Source organism: Globicephala melas, chromosome 9 (genome assembly GCF_963455315.2).
Source record: "Globicephala melas chromosome 9, mGloMel1.2, whole genome shotgun sequence".
Classification (NCBI taxonomy): Eukaryota; Metazoa; Chordata; class Mammalia; order Artiodactyla; family Delphinidae; genus Globicephala; species Globicephala melas.
Genome location: NC_083322.1, coordinates 13,159,135 through 13,184,322, shown reverse-complemented (window position 1 = coordinate 13,184,322; position 25,188 = coordinate 13,159,135). Strand labels below are relative to the sequence as shown.

At 51.0% G+C, this 25,188-nt stretch overlaps 1 protein-coding gene across 2 annotated transcripts; it reads left to right on the top strand.

The window, feature by feature from the left end:
- The first annotated feature begins 4,819 nt into the window (after positions 1 to 4,819).
- ADCK2 (aarF domain containing kinase 2) lies at positions 4,820 to 22,517 on the top strand. 2 transcript variants are annotated; one of them, XR_004038919.3, is made up of 9 exons: positions 4,820 to 6,698; positions 8,414 to 8,560; positions 10,698 to 10,826; positions 11,835 to 11,930; positions 14,612 to 14,863; positions 16,235 to 16,363; positions 17,202 to 17,255; positions 20,387 to 20,513; positions 20,958 to 21,098. XR_004038919.3 is itself a non-coding variant. In XM_030854013.3 (8 exons), the coding sequence occupies exons 1-8, from the start codon at positions 5,766 to 5,768 to the stop codon at positions 21,096 to 21,098; spliced, it is 1,881 nt and encodes a 626-aa protein (XP_030709873.2). In that variant the 5' UTR covers positions 4,827 to 5,765; the 3' UTR covers positions 21,099 to 22,517. The 2 variants fall into 2 exon arrangements, 1 of the variants encoding a protein (XP_030709873.2); XM_030854013.3 differs by lacking the exon at positions 20,387 to 20,513 and having other exon boundaries at positions 4,827 to 6,698; positions 20,958 to 22,517.
- The last annotated feature ends 2,671 nt before the right edge of the window (positions 22,518 to 25,188 follow it).

Here is a 25,188-nt window from a genome sequence, read left to right as displayed (position 1 = left end):
GGTGGAGGTGGCTCAAGTCCCCACTGGAGACACACTGGCGTAGAGCCTGCCCAAGGTGGGGATGAAGTGGAGGCTGTGGAAGGGGTATGCAGGGGTGTCCCTTCCCGGTATCTGTTCTGAAGAAAGTGAGCATGTGTGATGGGGGAGGGCAGCAGGATGCTGAAAGGGTCTCAGCAGAGAGCTGTCCTCCACAAGAAGTGGTCCTCACCTAGGGACAACTTTGTTCCCCCAGGGGACATCTGGCAATGTTTGAAGACATATTATTCATTTATCTGGTTGCACCGGGTCTTAGTTTCGGCTCGCAGGCTCCTTAGTTGCGGCATGCGAACTCTTAGTTGCAGCATGCATGTGGGATCTAGTTCTCTGACCAGGGATCGAACCCAGGCCCCCTGCATTGGGAACGTGGTGTCTTATCCACTACGCCACAAGGGAAGTCCCTGAAGACATAGTTTATTGTCACAGTTGGGAAAGGGGGGGTGCTTCTGGCACTGAGTGCGTAGAGGCCGGAGATACTGCTAAACATCCTGGGACAGCTTCTGCTCCTCCCCCGACACACAGCAAAGAACTATCCTGCCCCAAAGGTCCAAAGTGCAGAGGTTGAAAACCCCAGAACCAGCCAAGTCCCCATCCCCAACCCCTTCTCCAGGATCTTGAATAAATACTTGCTCTGCATCACATCTGTTATGTAACAATGTGACGTGGGAGATGCTAAAATCACAGTCATTTGGCTCAAGCGAAAAAATCAGCACAGCCAGGTGGGTCTTGGCGTCTCTTTCCCACTCCCATCCTGCAGGAGATTTGGATGCACTTCACAAGCGATTGGTGCCACCTAGTGGTACTAGAGTTAATACCAGCAGGAACATTTCCAAGAACTGGAAACTGTTGATTATTAAGGGGCTTACTTATCACTGTGAAGATTCTGTGGAAATAAATGAAGACCACCCAAATGAGAACAAATAGAGGCTATTTATTCAGAGCTTTCTATAGCAAGGGAGTCAGTTACTTACAATCAATTGCATTTGGCAGAGACTCAAGTACAAGTGGAGAATCAAATGCTAGCAGAAAAGGTTTACAGAGGAAAAAGAAAAGGCTTCAGGTGCCCTGAATTGGAGGTTGTTGGCACGGGGAGGCTGGAGGCCAGGGCATCGCGTGTGATTGGTTTGGAGAGGCTATTTGGCTTTCTCTGATTGGTCCTGAGTTGATAATTGGGGGGGTGAAAATTAGAGAAGCTGCAGTCAGGGACCAAGTCCTGACTATTCGGGGCCCATTGCTGCCGAGGCTACGGGTCAGAGTTCTATTGTCATATATGGTCTGGCCAGTGTCTGTCTGTATATTCAGTCTCTTAATTCATTAATTATTCTAAATACATTCCTGCTGTTACTAATCACGAAACATTACATAGAGTTTCCCATGTGAGAAGCAGCTTGACTACAAATCAACAACTCTAATTTTTAAAGGCTGCCCTTACAATTTTTGATTTAGCGTTCATATTTGATACCACTGTTTGATTTTGCTGTCCATGGTGTCTTTTTTTTTTTTTTTTTTGTGGTACACAGGCCTCTCACTGCTGTGGCCTCTCCCGTTGTGGAGCACAGGCTCCGGACGCGCAGGCTCAGCGGCCATGGCTCACGGGCCCAGCCGCTCTGCGGCATGTGGGATCTTCCCGGACCAGGGCACGAACCTGTGTCCCCTGCATCGGCAGGCGGACTCTCAACCACTGTGCCACCAGGGAAGCCCCATGGTGTCTTAATATGTATAACTCTGTTCTCCTAATTGAAATCCACATGGGCCCCGGGAATCCCTTAGCTTCACCTGTTTGGGTGACTGTTAACTCCTTGAGATGGTGCAACTTTATCACCATCAGCACCACCAGCATCACCACCACAAGGACACTGGTTCTCAAAGTGTGTCCCCAGGACCAGCAGCAGCAAATGGGAACCTGTCAGAATTGTCAATTCTCAGGCTCCACTCCAGACCTACAGAATCAGACGCTGCAGATGGGCCCCGCCCTCAGGTGATTCTGGTGGATGCTCAAGTTTGAGCCACCACATTAGGTGAATTTCTAGGATGCCACAAAGGGCTGAGGTCAGACCTTCCATGATGTTTCCTCCAAATCTGTGAAACAGAACCACTTTATCTAGATAATATAAATGACAATATTTGCTAACATTTAGTGACACCTGGTATTACCCACGTCATGTACAGTTTTGACTCACTGCTTTCAACAGCCAGAGAGGGAGGTTCTGTTCTTACCTCCATCCAGCAAGTGAGGAATAGAGGCTCCAAAAGGCGAGGTAACGTGTCCCTAAGGTTATACAGGTTACACAGAACCAAGAACTGAAGCCAGGCTTACTTAACTCCAGAATTTTGTTCTTAACTACTGTTTTCTTTTCCCCAAGATTATTTATTTATTTAATTTATTTTTGGCTGCATTGGGTCTTAGTTGTAGCACACGGGATCTTCGTTGCGGCGCGTGGGCTTCTCTCTAGTTGTGGCGTGCAGGCTTCAGGGCACGTGGGCTCTGTGGTTTGCGGCACTCAGGCTCTGTTGTTGAGGCATGAGAGCTCAGTAGTTGCGGCCCGCAGGCTTAGTTGCCCTGTGGCATGTGGGATCTTAGTTCCCTGACCAGGGATCGAACCTGTGTCCCCTGCATTGTAAAGCAGATTCTTTACCGCTGGACCACCAGGGAAGTCCCTTAACTACTGTTAAAGATACTAATTGCCAGAAGCATAGATGTAAGTCTAGAGAATTTGTATAGCTTTGGTCAGACTCCCCTCCGCAATTCGCTTAAGGAGAAACAGAGGCCCAGAGAGACCACCTGAGGTCATGTGGTTACCTCTTTTTTTTGTTTGTTTGAATCAAAAATTTTTATTTATTCTTCGGCCAAACACAACTGATTTCCATCCACAATTTTTTTTTAAGGTAAGGAACAGTGAGTCAGGGCTTTCCCTAGTGACACAGTGGTTAGGAATCCGCCCGCCAATGCAGGGGACACGGGTTTGATCCCTGGTCCGGGAAGATCCCACATGCCGTGAAGCAACTAAGCCCGTGTGCCACAACTACTAAGCCTGCGCTGTAGAGCCCGTGAGCCACAACTACTGAGCCTGTGTGCCACAACTACTGAAGCCCACGCACCTAGAGCCCGTGCTCCGCAACAAGAGAAGCCACTGCAATGAGACGCCTGCGCACCACGACGAAGAATAGCCCCCGCTCGCCACAACTAGAGAAAGCCCGCGTGCAGCAATAAAGACCCAACGCAGCCAAAAAGAAAAAAGAAACAGTGAGTTAACTGAAGAAAGGGCTGTGGCCTTGGCTAGGGAATGGTGACACTGTGACACTCAACAGAGAACGTGGGCCTGTGGGGATGAGCCTGGGCCGTGAAATGACTGGACCCGGGTCAGCGACCCTTCTCCAGGAAGGCTCTGCAGCACCACACACACTGCTGGTAGATGGTCTCAAAGTCAGCATCGTTGCCGTAATAGGGATATTCAATAATGAGTTGCTTTTGTGGATCATAGCCCCCAAGTAGTTCAATTTTCGCTCTGCAGTTTTTAACTTGATTACTTTTTCTATTCAAATCTCTCAGGTTGCTGTCATCCATACATAGCATATCATCAAATGTGGCAAAGTCTTCTTTGGTAACCCAGACACACGAATAGCACCGACTTGGTCAACTGTTCGACCATCCTCCCGCGGCACATAGAGGTGTCCACTCATGTGGTTACCTCTTAATTAGGGGGCTAGAACCGAGAGACTCTGGTTTCAGATTAAGTCCTCAATAAGCCCTTTGGTGAATCAGAGTCATACAAGAATATTTTACACCTTTGGGACAGAGTAAATAAATAAATCAGAAGAAGCTGGGAAGGCATAATTAATAGCTGGCCATATTTGAAACCAGTGGTAGTAGGTATGACTTCTGTCTAGGGAACTTTAAAAGGGTCTGCCGCATCTTGCGGAAATGGGATATGGATTATTAGTTAGCGCTGCAGGAGTTCCCAGATTTCGAGCACTCCTTAGGCTGTGAGTGGCAGTCACACTTCCAGGAGCAGGCATGGGCCACGACCTTGTTTCCCTCCCCAGGGCCCTTCCACTTGTGAGGCCCTGGCAGACTTCTCTTGAAGCCTGTCACCCTCGTGGAGATAAAGGGTCATGTATGTAGAGGTGACTGTGGTACCCCAGCACAGGGCAGCCTCCTAAGCCCCAAAGAGCAGAGCATAAGACCACTGGGCCCTCCCAGGCTGTGCTGGCTGATTTCCAAGCTCTGTTCTGCTCTCCTTTGCTCTCTAGAGGTAGCTGACCTTCCTTTGGTTCTTCAAGGTTAAAAAAACAAACTCCCCAAAAACCTCACACCAAACACCTTCCATCTGGGGGCTTAATACTGGACTGAGTTTAAGAAATACTGGAGCTTAATAAGTATTGGTTGAATGAATGAATGTTCTTTCCGGAGCCACTCCCCAAGGTCCAAACACGTTCCCCAAATCGGGGCAGCCAGGGACTCCAGCCGTCCAAGGACAACGCTCCCAACCCCCGCCCTCACCCCCACCCCCCACTTCCCGCTCAGTTGAAAAACAGACCCGTGTTCCGGAACCGGCCTTCAGTTCACCTAACGTTTCCGCGTTTCCGCGCTCTTTGTAAGGAAAGCTAAGGATGTTAGTGGAGAGACAGACGCGCAGCGGGGAAAGGGGGCGTGGAGGGCGCGTTGGCGTTTTGGGTTAATTCTATTTCTGGGACTCCGAGACGCAAGGGCCGGGTGAGCCTCGGCCGCAGTCCGGCTCGCGTCGGCTTTAAGGGGCGGTCCCCGAGCCTGCGGGCGGGCGGTCCCGGAAGACGCGGATACCGCGGCCTCTGCGTCCTCCGCGTCCGGATCCCCGGTCCTCTGTGCCCGGATCCCGGGTCCTCCGCGCCCGGACTCCCGGTCCTCCGCGGCCCGATCCCCGGCCCTTGGCACCCCGATCCCCGACCCTCTGATCCCCGGCCCTCGGCACCCGATCCCCGGCCCTAGGCACCCCGATAGCCGACCCTCCGATCCCCGGCCCTCGGCGCCCCGATCCCTGGCCCTCTGATCCCCGGCCCTCTGCGCCCCTTCCACGCCCTTGGCGCCCGGACCCCACCGCGTGCGGGGACTCGGCTCTCTACAACCCCGCCCGACTCCTCCCCACACCGTACTCGGTGCCCGGGTCCCCGGCCGCCCGCACTGCCCCCGCCCCCCGCCCCAGCTCCCCACGCCTCGCCCCGCCTGGCCGTTCCTCACCCCGACCCGGGCTCTTGGCGCCGCGGCCCTCCGCACGGTCCCCCCAGCCCCACCCCGCGCAGCCCCTCAGCGCGCCGGCCGCCGTGCGCGGTGACCCTGCTGCGGCCCGGCTCTGTCTCCACCCGCGCGGCCACCTCGCGCGGGCCACGTCCCCGACCTGGGCCTGGCTTGGCTCCTCCGGCTCTCAGTTCCGAAAACCCTCGGGCCTCAGACCCAGGCGAGGTATCCGGCAGGGAGCGGGGACTGATGGGCCAGCCCTCCTGCGGCGGAGGCGGGGCAGGGTTGCGGGCCCGCGGGGCGGGGCGGCCCTGAGGAGGCAGGACTCGCAGCAGGACCCGGCAGAGGCTGCACACGCGAGGCGAGGTCTGAGCTCCCCGAGTCTCACAGCTGCCTCGCTTTCAAGTGGAATACTCAGCTGGGGCCCAGACTCAGGCCAGCCTTGCGGAAAGAAGGAACGAAGATGGGTGCTCCTTAAGTGGAGGCAGGCAGCCTGGACCGCGACCTCTGGGAGAGCATGGTGACCCCCTGGCGCTTCTCTGTCAGGGTCTGCTTGTCGCACCTAAGGGGCTTGGAGCTCAGAAAGGACCTCGGCCTTTTGAGACCCTCTGGGTGCTGTCGCAAGGCTAGACTCTGTTGGCTTCTGCTTGGCACTTTGCCGAAACTCATCTCAGCCTCTGAGGACATTGGCAAGGGGGTCCCTGAGAGCTTGTGTCGGCAAAGGACCAGTTGGAGTGACCTGGCTGAAAACGGGCCACTGGAGAGAGTCCCCCCGGAGCAGCGGCTAGGCTGCCTCCTTCTGCACTTGCGGATCTGGCTCCGCGCGGGGGCGCTCTTGGTGAAATTCTTCCCCCTCCTTTTACTCTACCCCCTCACCTACCTGGCTCCCAGCGTCTCCAGGCTCTGGCTCCACCTGCTTCTGAAAGCCACCGAGACCTCCGGTCCAACATACATCAAACTCGGCCAGTGGGCCAGCACCCGGCGTGATCTCTTCTCAGAGGCTTTCTGTGCGCAGTTCTCCAAGCTGCACGTCCAGGTGACGCCCCATCCTTGGACCCACACTGAACACTTCCTACGGCAGGCCTTCGGAGAGGACTGGGGAAGGGTCCTTTGCTTTGAGAAGCAGGAGCCTGTGGGTTCCGGCTGCGTGGCCCAAGTGTACAAAGCACGTGCCAATCCTGCCTTCCTGGAGAATGACAGCATCCGGAGACTGGCCACAGCCTCCAGACTGCAGCTTTCTTCGGAAGCCGGGAAAGTCCGGGGGCTGGGAGAGCTCCTTGGACACTTGGGGAAGGCGTGGAGGCCTCAAGGAAGTCTTGCCGACCAGTCATTTCTAGAAGGGCTGCTCTTCCCTAAAGCTGACCTGGTTGGATCGAATACAGCCTTGTCTCAGGCTTCGGGACTTGCCCATGGACCACAGCCAGATCACCTCATCCCCGTGGCCGTGAAAGTAAGTGTTCTGATGTTTGCAGCCAGACCCTTCCCATCTCTAAAATCTCACCGACTCCACGGAGCTGCCCAGATCAGGAAGTCCCCCTTTGCAAGTCACCCCACATTGCCTTCCATTGATTTCTTTTAGCTTGACCGTTATCTGAGTGCCTGTGATGTGCAAGCTGTTTGATTTCTTGGCTTGAAGGAGTGGTGATGCGAATGGTCTGAAAGAGGAAAATGAAGAGGGTTTGGAGTTGGCTGTCGCTGTGGGTGGAGGACCCACCATTCAGCTGACCTCCTGCTCTGGGGTCAGGATAGATCGGAGACAGACTGTGTTAGGTGTGCTGTGGTGAGCCCAAGAGGGTGGCGTTCATTTTACAGAAGTGGTTTCCTTCTCTCTTTATTTGCAATCACCCCTTCCCGGCTCCATCAACTCTTCTCTCCACACCTTTCCACCCCTGTTCAGCACGTCCCCAGGAGAACTGGCAGATGCTAGTAGCAAATACCCTGGTGCTCTCTTTTACCTCCTCAGATAAAACCCTCCCAAGGGTGCCTCACTCAGACCTACTGAGTTATACTTTCCAAGGGAAGAGCCTGGGCCTGGCTTTTTATAAATGCTGCAAATGATTCTCATCATTAGGCACATTTAGGAAACACTGGTCCAAAATATCTCGAAGGTTCCCCTCTGCTCTGTGGGATACAAAAGGAGTGGATGCCTGCTGTATACCAGGAAACATGCCCGTCACGTCAGATGCATTGTTTAATCTTTATTAGATGCCCGAGATAGGCATTTTTTTTCTTATATCTTTATTTATACTCCACTTTATTCCTAAAAGGATTTGAGGTGGAGGTAGGGGTTATTGTCCGCATGGGGTTTTTTTGTTTGTTGTTTTGGCCATTCCACGCAGCGTGTGGGATCTTGGTTCCCTAACCAGGGATCGAACCGGCGTCCCCCTGCATTGAAAGCATATAGTCTTAACCACTGAACCACCAGGGAAGTCCCCTATATGCATGTTTTAAATGATAGAACAGGAGGCTGAGAGAAGTTGCACAGCTTGTCCAGTTTCATACAGGAAATGGGTTGCAGAACTGGAGTTTGAACTCTTTCCATTCCACCTCTGGAGTTCTGTGACTCTAGAGCAGTATTTTGCAGGCTTTGGACCACCTGACTCAGCTACCTGTACACTCAGTAAAATGCAGATTCCCAGCTCCCCTTCCAGCCAGTCTGATTCAGTACGTCTTTTTTAAAAATATTTATTTATTTATTTATTTGGCTGCGCTGGATCTTAGTTGCAGCATGCATGTGGGATCTAGTTCCCTGATCAGGATCGAACCCGGGCCCCCTGCCTTGGGAGCGTGGAGTCTTAACCACTAGACCACCAGGGAAGTCCCTGACTCAGTAGGTCTTGGAGGAGATCTGGGAGTCCACATTTTCACCAGGCAACCCACGGTGACTTTTATGCTCACTAATGTTTAGGAATCACTGATCTAAACTTAATGTATTTGAAGGAGAAGCCCACCTATGCTTCCCAGCAAAGCTGAGTGCCATGCAGGCGAGCTGCCCTCTGAGTCTCCTCAGGAAGACGCAAAGGGAGGAATGCAGGAGCATCCTGGGCGTTGGGACTGCTTCTCCTTTGCTCTGATGAGAAGCCTGCTGACTCTCCTTTGACGGTAGGACCCAGCCGTGGCTGGGTTGATTGATCCCTCCTGTCTCACTGTGCCTCCTTTTGGCAGGTGTTGCACCCTGGCCTGCTTGCTCAGGTGCAGATGGACCTGCTGCTGATGAAGATGGGCAGCCGAGTCCTTGCACTTTTGCCAGGAATCAAGTGGCTCAGCTTGCCTGAGATTGTGGAGGAATTTGAGAAGCTCATGGTGCAACAGGTGAATTCTCTTTCCCTCAGTTGTAAATAGCACACAACAGTTTTTGCCATTAGCAGCTGCTTAGTAAATGCTGAATGGATGAGTATTTTCCCAGTGCGTTGTGGCTAATGTAGTATATTAGTCAGGATAGGTGATGCTAGCTGATATAACAAAGAATATCCAAATCTCAGTGACTTAATGCAACAATGTTATTTTTTGCTTATATGAAAGCTCCATGCAGGTGAACTGAGGGAGTGAGTGGCAGCTCTACTCCATAGTTATTCAGGGACCCAGTTTCCTCCCAAATTTGTCATCTGGGGTCAGTGTGGAATGGGGAGAGAGACCACGGAGGGTCATGTAAAGGATTCTGTGGCCAGGTCTGGAAGTGATATATATCACTTCTTCCCAGTCTACAGGTCAGAGCTTTAATCACACGGGCCCAGTGTAACTACAAGGGAGCTTGGGGAAGGCAGTCTTCCTTAGTGTCTGGGATGAAAATGAAATGATTCTGGTGGAACATATAGCATTATCTGTGCCACAATCAATGGCCGAACTCCAGAAGCAGAAGAAGAATTAGCGAAGTCACACACGGTGCCTTTGGTTTGCTTTGTTTCCGGGGTTAATGAGTAGACAAGGACCTCCTCCTTGTCCAGGGCCCTTGGGACACCTGTTTAAGTAGCCAGACTTGGTAAACATGCTGGAGGCTCTCAGGGCTCCAAGGAGGCATCTGTGCTGGCTTCCTGGCGGTTGGCACAGAAATTGGCAGGCTTTCAGAAGCAGTGTACCAAGTCTTCACTTATGTCCTCTGATTTAGGGTTTTAAGCCCCAGGGATGCGTTTTAACGTTTAGAAAGCTTTGCTTTATGCTATGGAGTTGTGTAGGTTTGATAATAAAAGAAAATTAAAACAGAGAAAAATAACTTCTTTTCTGACACCCATCTTGGCATTAATCACTCTCAGTTCTACCATCTGAGCTTCAGTTCCCCTTTGAGAAGTCTGATAGGCATCATGGGATCCCATCACTTGAAGCTTAGACCTCTATAGTGCACCCCATTTATCTCAAAAATCAACTCTTCCTACCAGCTGTAGCTCTGAGTGGTCCAATCACGTTCCCAGCCTTGAAATCTTAGAGTCTGGGTGTATGTAGGGGGTGTATGTTCATTTATAAATTCATGTAACATGTATTAAGAACTGTGTTAGAAGCTGGTGAACTAAGAAAACAAGTGAGGTTTTCCTGTCCTCAAGGAATATATAGTAGTAGGAGGAGGGCTGATGTGAAATATTTGGAGAAAAAGCATGAGTTACAATAGGAGTCTCTACAGATTCGGTCGGGTTCAGCTGAGGCTCAAGAGGGGAAGTGGTCATTCCACCCTGAGGGTCCAGGCTCCCTAGGCTTGCTCTGACTCGCGAAAGGGCAGTGTTTGCAGTTGGCCCAAATGGGGGAAGAACATTCCAGTCAGGGGGAGTAAACAAGGCACTGAGACGGGAGGCATCTGGCAGGCTGAGATGTTCAGCACTCTGCAGATTGGGTGCAGCTGGAGTTTGGGGAAGTAGAGGAAGGAGGAGGCGCCCCAAGAGATGGACCTGGAGAGAGAAGCAGGGGCCAAACCATGGCCCACCTTGGACGTCATCCTAATGAATGAAGACTCCGTCCTGCAGGTGGGGTGGGGGGGACACCAGAACATGGATTGGAGAGAGGGAAGATGGGGGACAGGGAGCCCAACTAGGACACCTCTGTTAGGGTTCAGGTGACTGGTTTTGAGTCACCGTGGGAGGAACAGTGGGATGGAAAAGGGGAACAGATCTGAGAGTGGTGAGGGCTGCAGAGTTGATGGCACTGAGTCTCCCATGGGTATGGAGGGTAAGAGAGAAGGTGTAATCTGCAGTGACTCGCAGGTGACTGGGGGCAGGGTGAATGTAAATTCAGTTTAGACAAGTTCTCCAGCGTGTCTGCTGTCTGCAGCTTGGAGCTCACGTCGTGGGGTAGGGATGGGGCTTGAGACTTCTGGGGCAGCCCGAGTTTCTTGGGAGTTCTGCAAGAGAGCAGGTGGGGAAGGCAGGTGAATCTCGGGACTTGCTAGCTCTTGGGGGGTTCAGATTTTGCTGTCTCTGGGCCCAGGCTACCCCTTCCCTCACCTCTTCTCTCCATTTCCCTGTAGATTGACCTGCGTTATGAAGCTCGGAATCTAGAACACTTCCAATGCAACTTCCTGAATGTGAACTCTGTCAAATTCCCCACCCCTCTGCGTCCCTTTGTCACCAGGGATGTCTTGGTGGAAACGTATGAAGTAAGACTGAGAGCTTCCCCTGGCCGTGCCTTTTACTCATAGTCAGGTTGTCTCCCCTTCACAGGAAGGCCTGAGTTGGAAAAGACAAAAGCCAAGAGAGCATGTGATTACTGCCTGTGAAACTGAGAGGGGTTTGGATACGCCTGAGGGTGGAAGGCAGCGTAGCAAGGTGGCTGAGAGCCTGGCCCTGACCTAAGACTTTCTGGATTTGGAAGTCTGCTCTGCCACTGTATTTGCTGGCTGGCTTCAGTTCCCTCCTGTACAACAGCAGGCAACCCTTCCTGCCTCATAGGGTTGTCCCAAGAGTCAATGAAACATTGAATGCAAAATGCCCTCTGCACAGAGACTGCACGGCAAAAGTGCTCAACACAGAGAAAGTGCTCAACAAGTATTCCTGTCATGGCCTTAGCTGTCTCCTGGTTCAGTCTCCTTTGTAAAGATGGTAATGAGATCCAGAGGAGTGACCTGAATGACCCACTGTTACTAGCTGTGTGACTTTGAGCAAGTTACTTAAACTCTCTGGCCTTTAGTTCTTTTATTTGTTAATTAGGGATAACAAGATCTATCTCAATAGGCTGCTTTGACAATTAAATAACTAACCTATACGAAACACGAAACACGTACTGACTGGCTCCCCTTTCTTCTCTCTTCCTTTTCTTTTCCCTCCTGTGAGGTCACAGAGCTCATTCTTGTGCCCATTGGCTGATTCTTGACCAGAAACAAGCTCACCCTGACAGCAAAGCCTCTCTTACCTGTGGGTGGCAGCCGCTGGATTTCCTCCCTAGTAAACCTATGGGACTTGTTGATACGTGTTGTAGAAGGGAAGGGTAAATAGGTTAAAATTATCTTGTGGGTGACAGATTCATAGGGGCTCTAAGAAAGGAAAACCTCTCCGGGTCACTTCCCCATCAGTGGGAAGGCCGTGCGGGTGTGTCCCCGTGGAGACGAGGAGCGGGGCAGTCGCGGGCTGTGCAGGCTGAAGCTGTTCTCTCCCCGATCTTCCCCCAGGAGAGTGTGCCTGTGTCTAGTTACCAGCAAGCAGGGATTCCCGGGGACGTGAAGAGGAAGATTGCGCGGCTGGGGATCAACATGCTCCTGAAGATGGTGAGTTCACGGCAGGGCGGCCGCTCAGCTGGCACGCGGTGGAATTGTGTGTGGGAGGCGGGAGGTGGGGGACCCTGTTCGGCCGAGCAAACGGCTGCTGGCTGGAGAGGGTCAGCTCTAGAGATAGCCCAGCTGACCCAAACGCGCCTTCTTCTACAGCTTTCTGTTGAGCACTTTCTCCGTGTTATGCGCTGTGTCTCTGTGCAAGAGTGGGGAGGGAGACCCAGGCCCCACCCGACTTGCCTACAGTTTAGACAAACAGCCAAAGACCACCTCGGGTGTTACATGCTATTTCATTCATTCATTCAGCAAGTATTTGTTGAGCACCTGCTACGTGCCAGGCACTGAATTAAGTGCTGGATTTACAGTTGTGAGCAAAAGAGACATGACAACAATGTTCAGGGAACATCCCCGTTTAGTGGGAAGACAGGCGATGCTAAGTGGGTGAAGTACGGGTACCCGAGGGTCATTTAGGATGGGCCGTCCCAGCCCCAGGATTTGTTCAGGAAGTGGCACCATCTCCTCCGGGATGTGAAGGAAGTCTAGCTGTCTCCTTGGAGAGGATGGCCTGACAATAATTACTAATGAGTTGACACTCAAAAAAGGCTATAGTGAGCCCAAAGCAATATCAGTTATTTCATCACTAGTAGTAACAGCAGGAACCCAGCATTGTTAGCAGCTCATGTGTAGGAGCAAGGAAAGAAGATACACGGGCTTCCCTGGTGGCACAGTGGTTAAGAATCCGCCTGCCAATGCAGGGAACACGGGTTCAAGCCCTGGTCCGGGAAGATCCCACATGCTGCGGGGCAACTAAGCCCGTGAGCCACAACTACTGAGCCTGTGCTCTAGAGCCCACGAGCCACAACTACTGAGCCCACGTGCCACATCTACTAAGCCCGCGTGCTCTAGAGCCTGTGCTCTGCAACAAGAGAAGCCACCGCAATGAGAAGCCTGCGCACCACAACGAAGAGTAGCCCCCGCTCACTGCAACTAGAGAAAGCCCACGCACAGCAACAAAGACCGAACACAGCCAAAAATAATAAGTAAAAATAAATAAATTTAAAAAAAAAAGATACTGAGATTGTCGAGGGTCTGAACTCTTCCTGGTGGTTGGCACAGAAGAGAGTGATCGAGGCACAGACAGCTGGTCTAGGATGCATAGTGAGGACGAGTGCCCAGGTCTGGGGGTACAGAATCGGGGTAGGAAGGAACCAGGCGTGTGGTCAGAGAGTAGGAGGAGAGAAACCAGGTAACCAAGGTGGAGCCGTGAGGGCCAGGCAGGTGGCAGAAGTGGGGCAGAGGTGGGAATGGGTGCGCCGAGCGGGACGGTGGTGTGGTGCAGGCAGACAGCACAGGAGGCTGTAAGCCAGACACCTGGAGAGGGCTCAGGGTGACAGGGGCTGCTGGTTGAGTGGCTCTGACTTCACCTCCAGCCCTGGGGTGCGTGGGTATCGAGAATAGGTAGCCCTCACCCAAGGGGCTCCTGGAGAAGTGGGGTTGTCGCTGGAGAGCTGGGTTTCCACTGTCAGCACAGTGGAAGCTCAGTGGGGAGAGGACTTTGTCCCCAGTAACAGGGCTCCGAGGCGCACCGTGGGCCAGAGGGGAGGGTGCAGGGGGGAGTAGCTAGGGGAGAAGCAGTGCTAAGCAGCGCTCAGGAGTTGGGAGATCACGGGGGGCTTCCAGCTTGTGGGATCAAGGACCCTGGGGCTCAGCTAACAGCAAGGTGCCAGGAGGTTCTGTCCCAGGGTCGGGGGTCAGCTAGCCTTTGGTGACCGTATCCTACAGGTGTGCAGGCCCCGGCTTCCTCAGTTCCTGGGATTTCCACCAGGATAGCAGCCTCCCTTACCTCCAGCAGAGCCAGGATCTGGACTAGAAGGGTCCCTCAGTGACCTGCTGCCATGACCACCATGAGGGATGGGGTCTTTGGCCTGAATCCAGTAGGAGGAAGGGCTCTGTGTTGGCTGGAAGGAGGCCCCCAGGAGCCCCTCCAGCAGCAGCTGTTCTGTACCTCTGCCCCGGGTCTCTCCTTCCCCTCATAGAAGGATTGCTGGTGGTTTCTATGCTCTTTCACAGCAGGCAGATTCCTGTTCCACAAAGTCATGCCTGACTTTCCCTCCATCACAGTGCCTGGGGCTTTCTTTCCTGCTTAGCAGGTTCAAAGCCATTTCTCCCAGCCTCCCCGATTCCATGTGCCAGTACAGCTGTCAGGATCACTGCTAGCCTTCGTTATGTGGACAGATGGAGGTAATGGAGGCAAAGTCTGATTTATGAAATATTTTTGAAGGAAGGAAGTTACATGAATTGTAAGAACTGAGAGGTTTGGGGAAAATCTGTCAACAATGACTAGATAATTTTTAATTTGAATATTAATTGCTCAACTCATAGAGTAAAAATAAGTCTCTTGAAATGCGGTTTGGTCTTTGATCATGTTCCCCTATGATCATTTTTAATGCTCTTTACTTTGAAAATAAATTTTCTCCTGAAAACATCAACCTGGCTTGTCCCTGTACAAATTTTCAATCAATGATATCAAGCTCTGAGGCTTTATAAAACGCACACCTCTCTGCCTTGTAATTCATCATCGAGAACTCGCGTCACCCTGGAAGCTTTTCCACACGTGGCCTCGTGGTGATGGGATGGTGAGGTTGACTTAGCCTAGAGTAGCTCTGATCTCTTCCCAGATATTTGTGGACAACTTTGTCCATGCGGACCTTCACCCTGGGAACATCCTGGTTCAGGGCGCCGACGGTCTTCCCAAGAGCCAAGAGGCGCAGCCTCAGCAGGTAGATGTCTGTGACGCGCTGGCAGTGGCTGTGACGCCTGCCCGGTGCCCGCTGTGCCTGGTGCTTCTGGACGCCGGCATTGTGGCCGAGCTGCAGGCTGCCGACCTGAGGAACTTCCGGGAAGTCTTCATGGCCGTGGTGATGGGGCAGGTGAGACCCACTGGGCTCTCGGGATTTGGGGGTGAATTTTTTAGGCCCTTGGGAACCTTGGGGCTCCTCAGCGTTTGTCATTCTTGTAAATGCCTGTGTTTGCCAAGGGCGCTCCTGATGGAAATGGGTGGAGCAGAGAGAGGAAGCGGGGAGAAGGAAGGGGAGCAGGACAATGAAGCTGCCGAAGGCTCTGTAGTCAGAACGGGCCTGCTCGAGCGGCTCATGGTTTGGAATGATGGGAAGACATTCCTCCTTCCCAAATGCTGTTGTTCTGGTGGTCTCTCTTCCTTCCTCAGTAAGTGTACAGCTGGGCCCTGGGAACGCTAGCTTCTTGACTGAATAACAGCCGCCCTGGTCTGTGCCATTTGCTGCGAGAAGGTGGGGCTGGTGAGAAGCAGCAGCTCAGGGAACTTATTCTCCAGGTGTGGGAAAACACATGATTGGGGCGGGTGTGGGGGGACATAAGTGGTTTTAACCCCTCACCCCGTGCCTCTGAGGGGCTCCAGTGGTTGAGAATTATTATTTAGCAAAAAGGACTCAGCGAAGCCTCTACTGAGTCAACCTAAAGTGCCACATCAAGGGGGACAGTGAATTCTCCAGCAAGAAAGACCCTGGGAAAGAGAAAGCTGGAAGAAAAGGCGAAATTCAGAGGAACCCCTGCTTAGGAGGCTTCTGAGGGGGCAGACCAGAGGCGTGAGCCTGAGCCAGGTAGAAAGGACCTCCTGGGCCGAGGTTCAACACTGAGGTGCAGTGGCTGGTGAGGGGGTGGGAGGTGCTCCTCTGCACAGGTTTGGGCAAAAGAAGAAGGTCACAGCCGAGGAAGAGGAGCCTGGCTCCTGGGCTGTGACCGCCGGGGCTGCGTGGGTGCTGGGGAGACCATGGAGGCTTTGATCAGGGGCTTCCTGGGTGGAGGAGGGGTGAGACGACTGGAGCACAGAGGCTGGGTCAGCCGTGAGCAGGGAATTCTGTTCGGGCGGGAAGACCGCCCTCAAGGATGGTGTGGCTGGTCCAGGCTGGCGGCAGGTCCTGGTGGCTCTGGGCCAGGTGGGTTGGTCGGCAGTGCCGCGTAGCAGGCACTGGCTTTGCTGCTGGGCCTGGGTGGCCTTGGAGGCAAAGGAGACAGTGCAGCTCCTTTCCTTGACTGTGCTGAGTATAGGTGGGGCCCCACTGCCCAAGACAAGCTGCAAAAGACCTTGACTATTTACCAGGTATGGCGGGGCGGGGAAGTAAAGCTAAAAAAGGATGGGTGGCCAAAAGCAGGGTGGTAGAAAATTTGGGGCGGAAACAACTAGGATATGAAGAAGTTTGGGCAGAGCATCTAGTTTTATGCCCTCTTGACTCTACCAAGTTTTTTTCTTTTGCGTCTTCCAGGGCCAAAGAGTGGCTGAGCTCATCCTGCATCATGCCCGGGCCAGTGAGTGCAAGGATGTGGAGGGATTTAAGGCTGAGATGGCCAGGCTGGTGACCCAGGCCAGGAAGAACACCATCACGCTGGAAAAGGTGAGCAGGCCACTCCAGGCGCAGGGGCCTCGGGGTGTTTACTGACCTTGCCCTTGGACACAGCAAACCACAGGTCTAAGGGAGGCCTCTTCATGGGGGGAAGTCTCGAGGGGCTTGGGTTTTCAGGCAGATAAAGAACAAAGCTTTTCCTCTGCCCACATCTTTGAGGTGTGAGGAGGCCCTCTGGAATCCCGGCTTTCAAGAGCGGCTCCTTGACCAGGCTCTCCTGGGTGGCTGCTGGGACGGTGACATATGTAGTGCTGCATACCTGCCCTGCCCAGACTGGGGGTCAGCTGTTCTGCTGCCTTATGTCCGTGGAGCTCAGCGGAGCATGGCGGTGGGGCGAGGGAGGACTGAGGCCCCTGAGCAGACAGAGGGCATACCGAATGTTCACGCCCTCTATTTAGACCTGCAGCAGAGCCCACTTGGTATTCCACACACAGTTCTGACAAACCTGAGTTTTCTTCCCAAGTTCATTCCCAAGTCCACGCTAGCTGGAGCGAGTCAGAACAAGAGGTGGCCCACTGGCAGTGGGGAGCGGCAGCGGGCCCCCCAGCGCTGCCTGTCTTATTGATTCCGAAGTGATGTCTGTGTGTGCCGGGAGTGTGGGGGTAGAGGCCTCCAGGCTGGTCCTTCCGAGGGGTCTTTGAACTCAGCTGTGAGGTGCAAGTTGGGCTTGTGTGCATGCAGTCCTTTCTGGGATTTGTCAGGCAGTCTGTTTCTGCTCACTGCTGTGTGTGTGTGCGTGCGTGCGTGTGGCCGTGGGACGGGGCAGGCAAGGGAGAAGGGGTTCCCGGGGGCTCTGCAGCCTCTGCAGACTCTTTATTCTGTTTTCCAGCTTCAAGTTTCCATCCTTCTCTCGAATGTCTTTAAGTTGCTGATGACTCACAAGGTGAGGTCTGGGTGGAGAGCTCGCCCTCTGGTCAGGCAGGAGGGGAGGGATCTGGGGAAGGTGGGTGGCCTCAGGGTGGTGACAGGTACTTTTCTTATGTGAGATCTTGTTTTTGAAAACGTTGCATGCACCGATCCCTGTGGTGAAGAGTGCTGTTTCTGTTTCTTGACGTCTGGCAAAATCTTTCCTTGGTCACGTTGTAATCCCACATTGGCGGGGTTTTTGGTGAAAAACTTTGTTTTCCAAAACTTTTGACAGGTTCCATTTTAAAAATGACTTAGGGCTTCCCTGGTGGCGCAGTGGTTGAGAGTCCGTCTGCCGATGCGGGGGACATGGGTTCATGCCCCGGTCCGGGAGGATCCCACATGCCGCGGAGCGGCTGGGCCCGTGAGCCATGGCTGCTGAGCCTGCGGGTCCGGAGCCTGTGCTCCACAGCGGGAGAGGCCACAACAGTGAGAGGCCCGTGTACCGCAAAAAAAAAAAAAAAAAAAAAAAAAGGAAAGAAAAATGACTTAAATATCACCTTAGGATTGGGGAAAGCTTTAATCATTGCTAGGGGGCTGGCTTGGAGAGAACCTGGAATGAACACACACTCCTGGGAGTTCAGTTGCACGGGACGGGGAGCCGGAGGGTGAGGCTCACAGCCAGCTCTGCACCAACCAGCTCTGACCTGCTCAAGTCTCTCCAAGTCTCCCCGGGGCCGCTGGGAGGGCCGGATGAGGCCTTGACAACGGTAGCAGTGTGCCGTGACTCCCCTCTACGCAACTAATTTAGCTGTGTAACATTTATTAGTATCTGATTTAATCCCCGCAACATTCCTCGAGGCCGGCACCGAGCAACTCACCCCCGGCCAGGTGGCCCCCATGGTAGTGCCCGACCCTGTGCCCGCAGCCCGACTGCGGAGCCCCACTCCCAGCTGCTTTGTTCTCTGGCCTCCGGTGCTCCCACTGGCACACAGCCTTCCTCATACACTGCGTGGGACACAACGGTTACCAGAGCTTTAGATGTTTGCTGTTGTCATTGTGATTCTCAGGACAGGACAGCAGAGAGAGGGCCAATCGAGTACAGCCACTCTATTCAAGTGCTTCACCAGGCACTTAATTTAAAACAATTCAAAACATTTTAAATTGCGGTTAAAAAAATAATATAAAATTTACCCTTACCCATCTCCAAGTGCACATCTCAGCGGTGTCAACCACATTCACAAAGTTGTGTAACAGATCTCTAGAGCTCTAGAATTTTCTCATCTTGCAAAACTAAAACTCTGTATCTACTGAACAAAAACTCCCCATGCCTCTCTCCCCGCCAGCCCCTGGCAACCACTGTTCCACTTTCTGTGTCCATGATTTGGATGACTCTAGATTTCTCATATAGTAGAATCATAAGATATTTGTACTTCTGTGACCAGCTTATTTCACTTGATGTCATATTCTTGAGGTTCATGTACTTTGTAGCAGGTGATAGGATTGCCTTTTTTTTAAAGACTAAATAATATTCCATTGTATGTATATACTGTATTTTCTTTATTCGTTCATCCTTTGATGGACATTTGGGCCACTTCTACCTCTTGGCTACTAAGAACAATGCTGCAATGAACATGGGTGTGCGAATGTCTCTTTGAGATCCTGCTTTCAATTCTTTTTGGATATTTATGCAGAAGTGGGATTGCTAGATCACATAGTTTCTTTTAAATTCAAGTACAGTTGATTTACAGATGGTATTTCTTTTAGTTTTTGGGGAAGCTCCATACTGTCTTCCATAGCCTGCACAATCTTACGTTCCCACGATGAGTGTGCATGTGTAACATGCCGCTTTCTCCTGATCAGCCATATGACTCCCCAGACAAGTTTTTGGGCCTTAGCTGGGAAAAATACCCCTTATTTATTTATTTATTTTAAAATATTTAAATATTTATTTATATATGGCTGCATTGGGTCTTTGTTGCTGGCGCGGGCTTTCTCTACTTGTGGCGAGAGGGCTACTCTTCATTGTGGCGCGCGGGCTTCTCTTGTTGCGGAGCACGGGCTCTAAGCGCTCGGGCTTCAGTAGTTGTGTTACCTGGGCTCAGTTGTGGCTCACGGGCTTTAGAGTGGAGGCTTAGTAGTTGTGGCACACGGATTTAGTTGCTCCGTGGCATGTGGGGTCTTCCCGGACCAGGGCTCGAACCTGTGTCCCCTGCATTGGCAGGCAGATTCTTAACTACTGCGCCACCAGGGAAGTCCCCTTTACTTTTTTTTTTTTTTAATAAATTTATTTATTTATTTTTGGCTGCATTGGGTCTTCGTTGCTGTGCACAGGCTTTCTTTTTAGTTGCGGCAAGCAGGGGCTACTCTTTGCTGTGGTGCACGGGCTTCGCGCTGCGGTGGCTTCTCTTGTTGTGGAGCACAGGCTCTTGGCACACGATCTTCAGTAGTTGTGGCTGGCTCGCGGGCTTAAGAGCGCAGGCTCAGTAGTTGTGATGCATGGGCTTAGTTGCTCCATGTGGGATCTTCCCAGACCAGGGCTCAAACCCGTGTCCCCTGCATTGGCAGGCAGATTCTTAACCACTGCGCCACCAGGGAAGTCCCCAGTCCCCTTTACTTTTTTTTTTTTTTTTTTTTTGCGGTACGCGGGCCTCTCACTGTTGTGGCCTCTCCCATTGCGGAGCACAGGCTCCGGACGCGCAGGCTCAGCGGCCATGGCTCATGGGCCCAGCCACTCCGCAGCATGTGGAATCTTCCTGGACCGGGGCATGAACCCGTGTCCCCTGCATTGGCAGGTGGACTCTCAACCACTGCACCACCAGGGAAGCCCCACCTTTACTTTTTTTTTGTTTGTTTTTTTTGTTTTTGTTTTTGTTTTTGTTTTGCGGTACGTGGGCCTCTCACCGCTGTGGCCTCTCCCGTTGCGGAGCACAGGCTCCGGACGCGCAGGCCCAGCGGCCATGGCCCACGGGCCCAGCCACTCCGCGGCATGTGGGATCTTCCCAGACCGGGGCACAAACCTGCATCCCCTGCATCGGCAGGCGGACTCTCAACCACTGTGCCACCAGGGAAGCCCCCCCCCTTTACTTTTAACAAAGATTATTTCCCCATGAGTCAACCTTCCATTGCCTGACCTTCTGTCCACCTGAAAAGAGATTCTTGTTCTAGGTTTAAATGCTGGCTCTACTCTTCCTCACCCAGAGGCCTTGAGCAAGTCACCACCTGAGCCACCCTGAGCCTTAGCTTCCTTATCTACTGAACGGAGATAATGAGAGTACTTTTGAGAATTAATTGGGTAATCCTCGTAAATTGTTATTACTATTAACCTGGCTCCAAAGGGGAAGAAACTCTGCTGTATTTGAGCAAAGCCAGTTGTGCTTGGTCTCAAAAAGACTACTGTGGATTTTGAAGAATGACCCTTATTTAGATTTCTGGTTCCCGGTGTAGCTGTAAACTATTCACTTTAGTATTTTTAAGTCATTCACACACTTACACACTTCCCCTAGAGAAGAGCTGTACACACTGCATCCCCTATATTTTCCTTAATATTTCTAGTAGATGGGGGTTGGGTGAGTAGATGAGATGGTGGGAAAAATGACTGGGTAGGGAAAAGAATGTTAGGTAGATGATAAAAATCACATGGGCAGGTAGACGAGGCTGGGAGTGGATGGTGACATGTTACCCAGGACACTCTGTATATCAATGGGCTTCGGAAAGAACAACTGTTTTTCTGTTTCAGGTAAAGCTTGAGAGCAACTTTGCCTCAATTGTGTTTGCCATCATGGTGTTGGAGGGGCTTGGCCGCTCACTGGACCCTAAACTGGACATCCTGGAGGCAGCAAAGCCCTTCCTTCTGCCAGGACTAGCGACCTCCCGCTGACTGCAGCAGTGGGTGCTTCATCTCAACTGGAGGCCACTCCCAACAGCCTCTCCTGTGGCAGCTTGAACTTTCTAAAATTGGGATTGTGGAAGACCTGCCACTGCTTTTCACTCCGATTTGGTTTCAGGCATCTGTCTTAAAAGCTTTGGGTTAGTTGGAGAAGTAAAGGGAAAGAAGGTCCTCTCGGTTCAGTCGTGGAAGCTGTGCCTGGTGTCAGGGAGACTCTATTTCAGGGAAAATGTTCTCTGAAGGAGGACGAATAAACTTATTTTGTTTTCTGGTTTTTCCCTCTTCTCATCTTAACCCTCTGTACTCCCGGATCAGGTGGGTCCTGCTGGTTGTTTCCAGACTCTGATATCTAGGTTAGAAAATGTCATAGACTCCCGTAGGCCCATGGCTTCCAAATGTCTTTTGTTTTTTGTTTTTTTTGGTGCACTGCTTGCGGGATCTTAGTTCCCCGACCGGGGACTGAACCCGGGCCCTCGGCAGTGAAAGCACAGTCCTAACCACTGGACCACCAGGGAATTCCCCACAGTATTTTGTGTTTTTTGTTTGTTTGTTTTGTTTCAAATGTTTTGATTATGTGCCCTGTTGGTAAAAAGTTGCATATATTTATATATACATGCACATATATCAGTTTTATACAGGTGCTACCATCACTAGCCAATCTCTGGAGGCACAGCCTTCACTTAGGGCAAGTGTCACTGTATCTCAAATTATCCTCTGGACAATTTAAAATATTTTTTGCCAACCTCTTGCTAAGTTGTATTATAAGGTAAAAGGAAAAAACCACAATGATTAATGGTTAATGTGACATACTAGATATAGGAACAGAATCAGCTCTGCCGTTCTTCTTAAAGATCCCCTGCGCTCACATATTAGCATTTAGATTCTGGTTTTTCTGAGCAACGTTCAGGCCCTTGTGCATGTGCCCAGGGTTAATTTCAGTTAATATTAACATATAGATAATATAATGAGTACATCCTGTTAACCAGGACTGGAAATCCACGGTAGCACTCAGTGACACTCCAGCAGCGAAGGAAGGGGTGGCGGCCACTGCCGCCCTCTGCACTGGGCTCATCTACGGACTATTGTCTCAAAGCTGGTCTGACGTGTGTCTGGCCCACATGGATGTAGAGGGTCGCAGGGTCAGCTTGTAGAGTGGATATCAGTAAAGCTTAATTTCTTGTTTTTGATAAAAATAGTATTTTCCCCACATTCCAGTGGATTCTCCTCGTTTTGGAGACCACGGCTCTAGACAGTGAGTGGAAGCTCAAGCCTCCCTGCTCTCTAAAAGTCCTGCTCTGACCACAGGACTAGATCCTTTCATTCTTTCCTTCTTAAGGCTAAAGGTTCTGTCTTTTAGGGAACAACTAAGGTTTAGTTGGACAGAGATTCCTTTGGTGCAGTTTTTTTTTTCAGGGGGGTGGAGATGTTGTTTGTACCTTCCAGGTCTTGAGGGGAGGGCATTGGAATCAGGCAGTGAGGTGCTGGGGAGCTCCAGGTAGCCCTGTTCAGCTCCCTCCTCATGGGCAAGCCAGCTAGACATTCGGCACATACAGTTACACTGTGGGGCGAGAGAAGGGGGCACTGACATACAGCAGGTGTCTCCCTGAGCGAACACCAGCACCACTGAGCCTTCCTTTAAAGCCAATGGATTCCATCAACCCACTGTGACATGTATTAGTTATCTATCACTGCATACAAACTACCCCCAAATGTAGCAGTTTAATACAACTACACTTGTTACCTCATAGTCTCTGCAGGTCAGAAATGTGGGTGCAGCTCAGCCAGTCCTCTGCTTAGTCTTGCACGCCTGCAGGCATCTTGGGGCTCCACTGGGGTGTTTGATGCCAAGCTCACTCATGTAGCTTCTTGTGGGCTGTTGGACCGAGGGCCTCAGTTCCTCAGGAGCCATTACAGCAGCAACAGAAAACGAACACAGGCTGGATTGAAGAGGAGAAAAATGGTTAATGGTTGTGCTTTAATATAGATAATTTGCTGATTTTAAAAATAAGTATCTTAAAAATGCTAAACTTGATTTGTACGTTCATCTTCATAAGGAGAAAAGGCTACTTCTTGGGTATAAGTAGATAAAGTGTCCAGCAGGGCACCTCCCCGAAGGAAGATCACAGCTCAATCCCACTAAAGTAGAAAGAACAAGATTCATTTCTGTGTTACTAAAACCACTGGAAAGCTAAGTTCCTTTCTTGTTTACAAGGCTTATAGGGAAAGGGAGATCAAGCAAGCCTTTAAAAGTAGAAAATTAGGGAGTTCCCTGGTGGTCAGTGGTTAGGACTCGGTGCTTTCACTGCTGTGGCCCGGGTTCAATCCCTGGTCAGGGAACTGAGAACCCACAAGCCTTGCAGCGAGGCCAAAAAAGCCCCCCAAAAACCAAAAACCAAAAATAAATAAATAAATAAATAAAAGTAGAAAATTAAATAAACGTGAAGTTGTGTAAACAAGTTTTTTTTTTTTTCCTTCCTTCCTCATCCCCCTGCTGTGTTCTCTATTTCTAGCTATGGGACAGATTTTTGATTTGGGGTTAGATGCTATAATGTTAGGCCATTTAGAGTCTGTCCTCACAGTTTGTTATCTCACAGTTTGAATCTGATTTGCATGTCGAAGCTGAGAGCTCAGTGTCTGGGCTTGGCATCCTTTCCCTCACCTTCTAAAATGCATCCATTCAAATAGTGTGCTTATCTGAGAACCAAAAAGAGGGTCATCATGCAAGCTGCAAAAGGCAGTCAGGGATATTTGCCCTTGGAGTTTTTAGAGCATGTCTGCAAAACAAATATGCGTCGCTGTTACATAGTCAAAATAGTTTACTGATTGGGACCCTAAACTTTTTATAGCAAAAAATCAGAATTTGTGATGCAAAACATTAGAGCTAAGGACCCCACAAATGGTCTATAGAACAATATTGCTTTAAATACAAGCCAGCATTAAAGTTAAAACTTTTTATTTTGTAATTCAGCAAGAAGGGGAAGGTAAATGAATTTTAGTTTACCTGAAAAGCTTTTGCTACCAGGAAAGGAAAGTATTAACAAAGCAATAAAAAATTGCTGAGCACACGCTGTGGGCCAGGTACTCTGTTAAATGGCTGATGAAAGGCACTGAGGCTTGGAGAAGTGACTTGTCCAAATTCATAGAGCTAATTGTTGGCAGAGCTGAGGTTTGAACTCCAGATCTTCAGACTCAAGTTCTATGCTTTTTTGTTTGTGTGTTTACGCTGTGTTTTTTTTTTTTTTTTTTTGTGGCCTAGGAACCACAGCATTGTTCTTTCCTGGGAGCAAGGCAGGCAGCTGTATAATATGGGCAGAGAGCTCCCTTAGGAAGGATGGAAAGCCCTGTCCTCCCAATTCGTGAACTTCCTATCTTAGAGATTTGTATATGTCACTAGGAAGGGTAAGCGGTGAATGGTAGCCCAGAGAAAGCCACACTATTGCATGTCAGCTGGGACGTCAACTTGCACCCAGAAAACAGTAAGTTCTTTCCTATAATTTATATACTTGGAAGTTAGGAGGGCAGGAAAAGGCAGGGTGTGGGGGGATGAGTCTTATAGGGCTAGAGGTCAATCAATAAGTTCTTCAGAAGGGCATCATAGTAATCATAGCTTTATGTAAGCCTCTCTCCAGGGAGAGGGGTTTCCAGTTACAGGGCACATGGAGGCCCATATCTTGCCACAGAAGTAGTGTCAGTTATATTCAATGCACTCAAATCCCTAAATTCAGGTCTACATTTCTCTCAAAAAGTTTCCTATTCTTCATGCTTATGACTCAGTGTGAAGTCTTCAGTGCTGGGCAGGTGATCCATTTCAAATCGAAATCTCCAAGGTGTGAGGCTGGCAGGTTAAGTTTATAATTTAATCAAATCTGGAAGTTCTTGGGAAAACTATAACCTGTAAGTGGGGACCTTAAGAATTTGGGGGGACTTCCCTGGTGGTGCAGTGGTTGGGAGTCCACCTGCCAATGCAGGGGACACGGGTTCGTGCCCCGGTCCGGCAAGATCCCACATGCCGCAGAGCAACTAAGCCCGTGCGCCACAACTACTGAGGCTGCACTCTAGAGCCCGCGAGCAACTACTGAGC

Excerpts from the sequence above, each read along its gene's own strand:
- ADCK2 (XM_030854013.3), top strand. The coding sequence starts at position 5,766 with ATGGTGACCCCCTGGCGCTTCTCTGTCAGGGTCTGCTTGTCGCACCTA. Across the intron at positions 8,561-10,697 it reads AGAAGCTCATGGTGCAACAG|ATTGACCTGCGTTATGAAGC; the intron begins GTGAATTCTCTT and ends ATTTCCCTGTAG. Across the intron at positions 11,931-14,611 it reads TCAACATGCTCCTGAAGATG|ATATTTGTGGACAACTTTGT; the intron begins GTGAGTTCACGG and ends ATCTCTTCCCAG.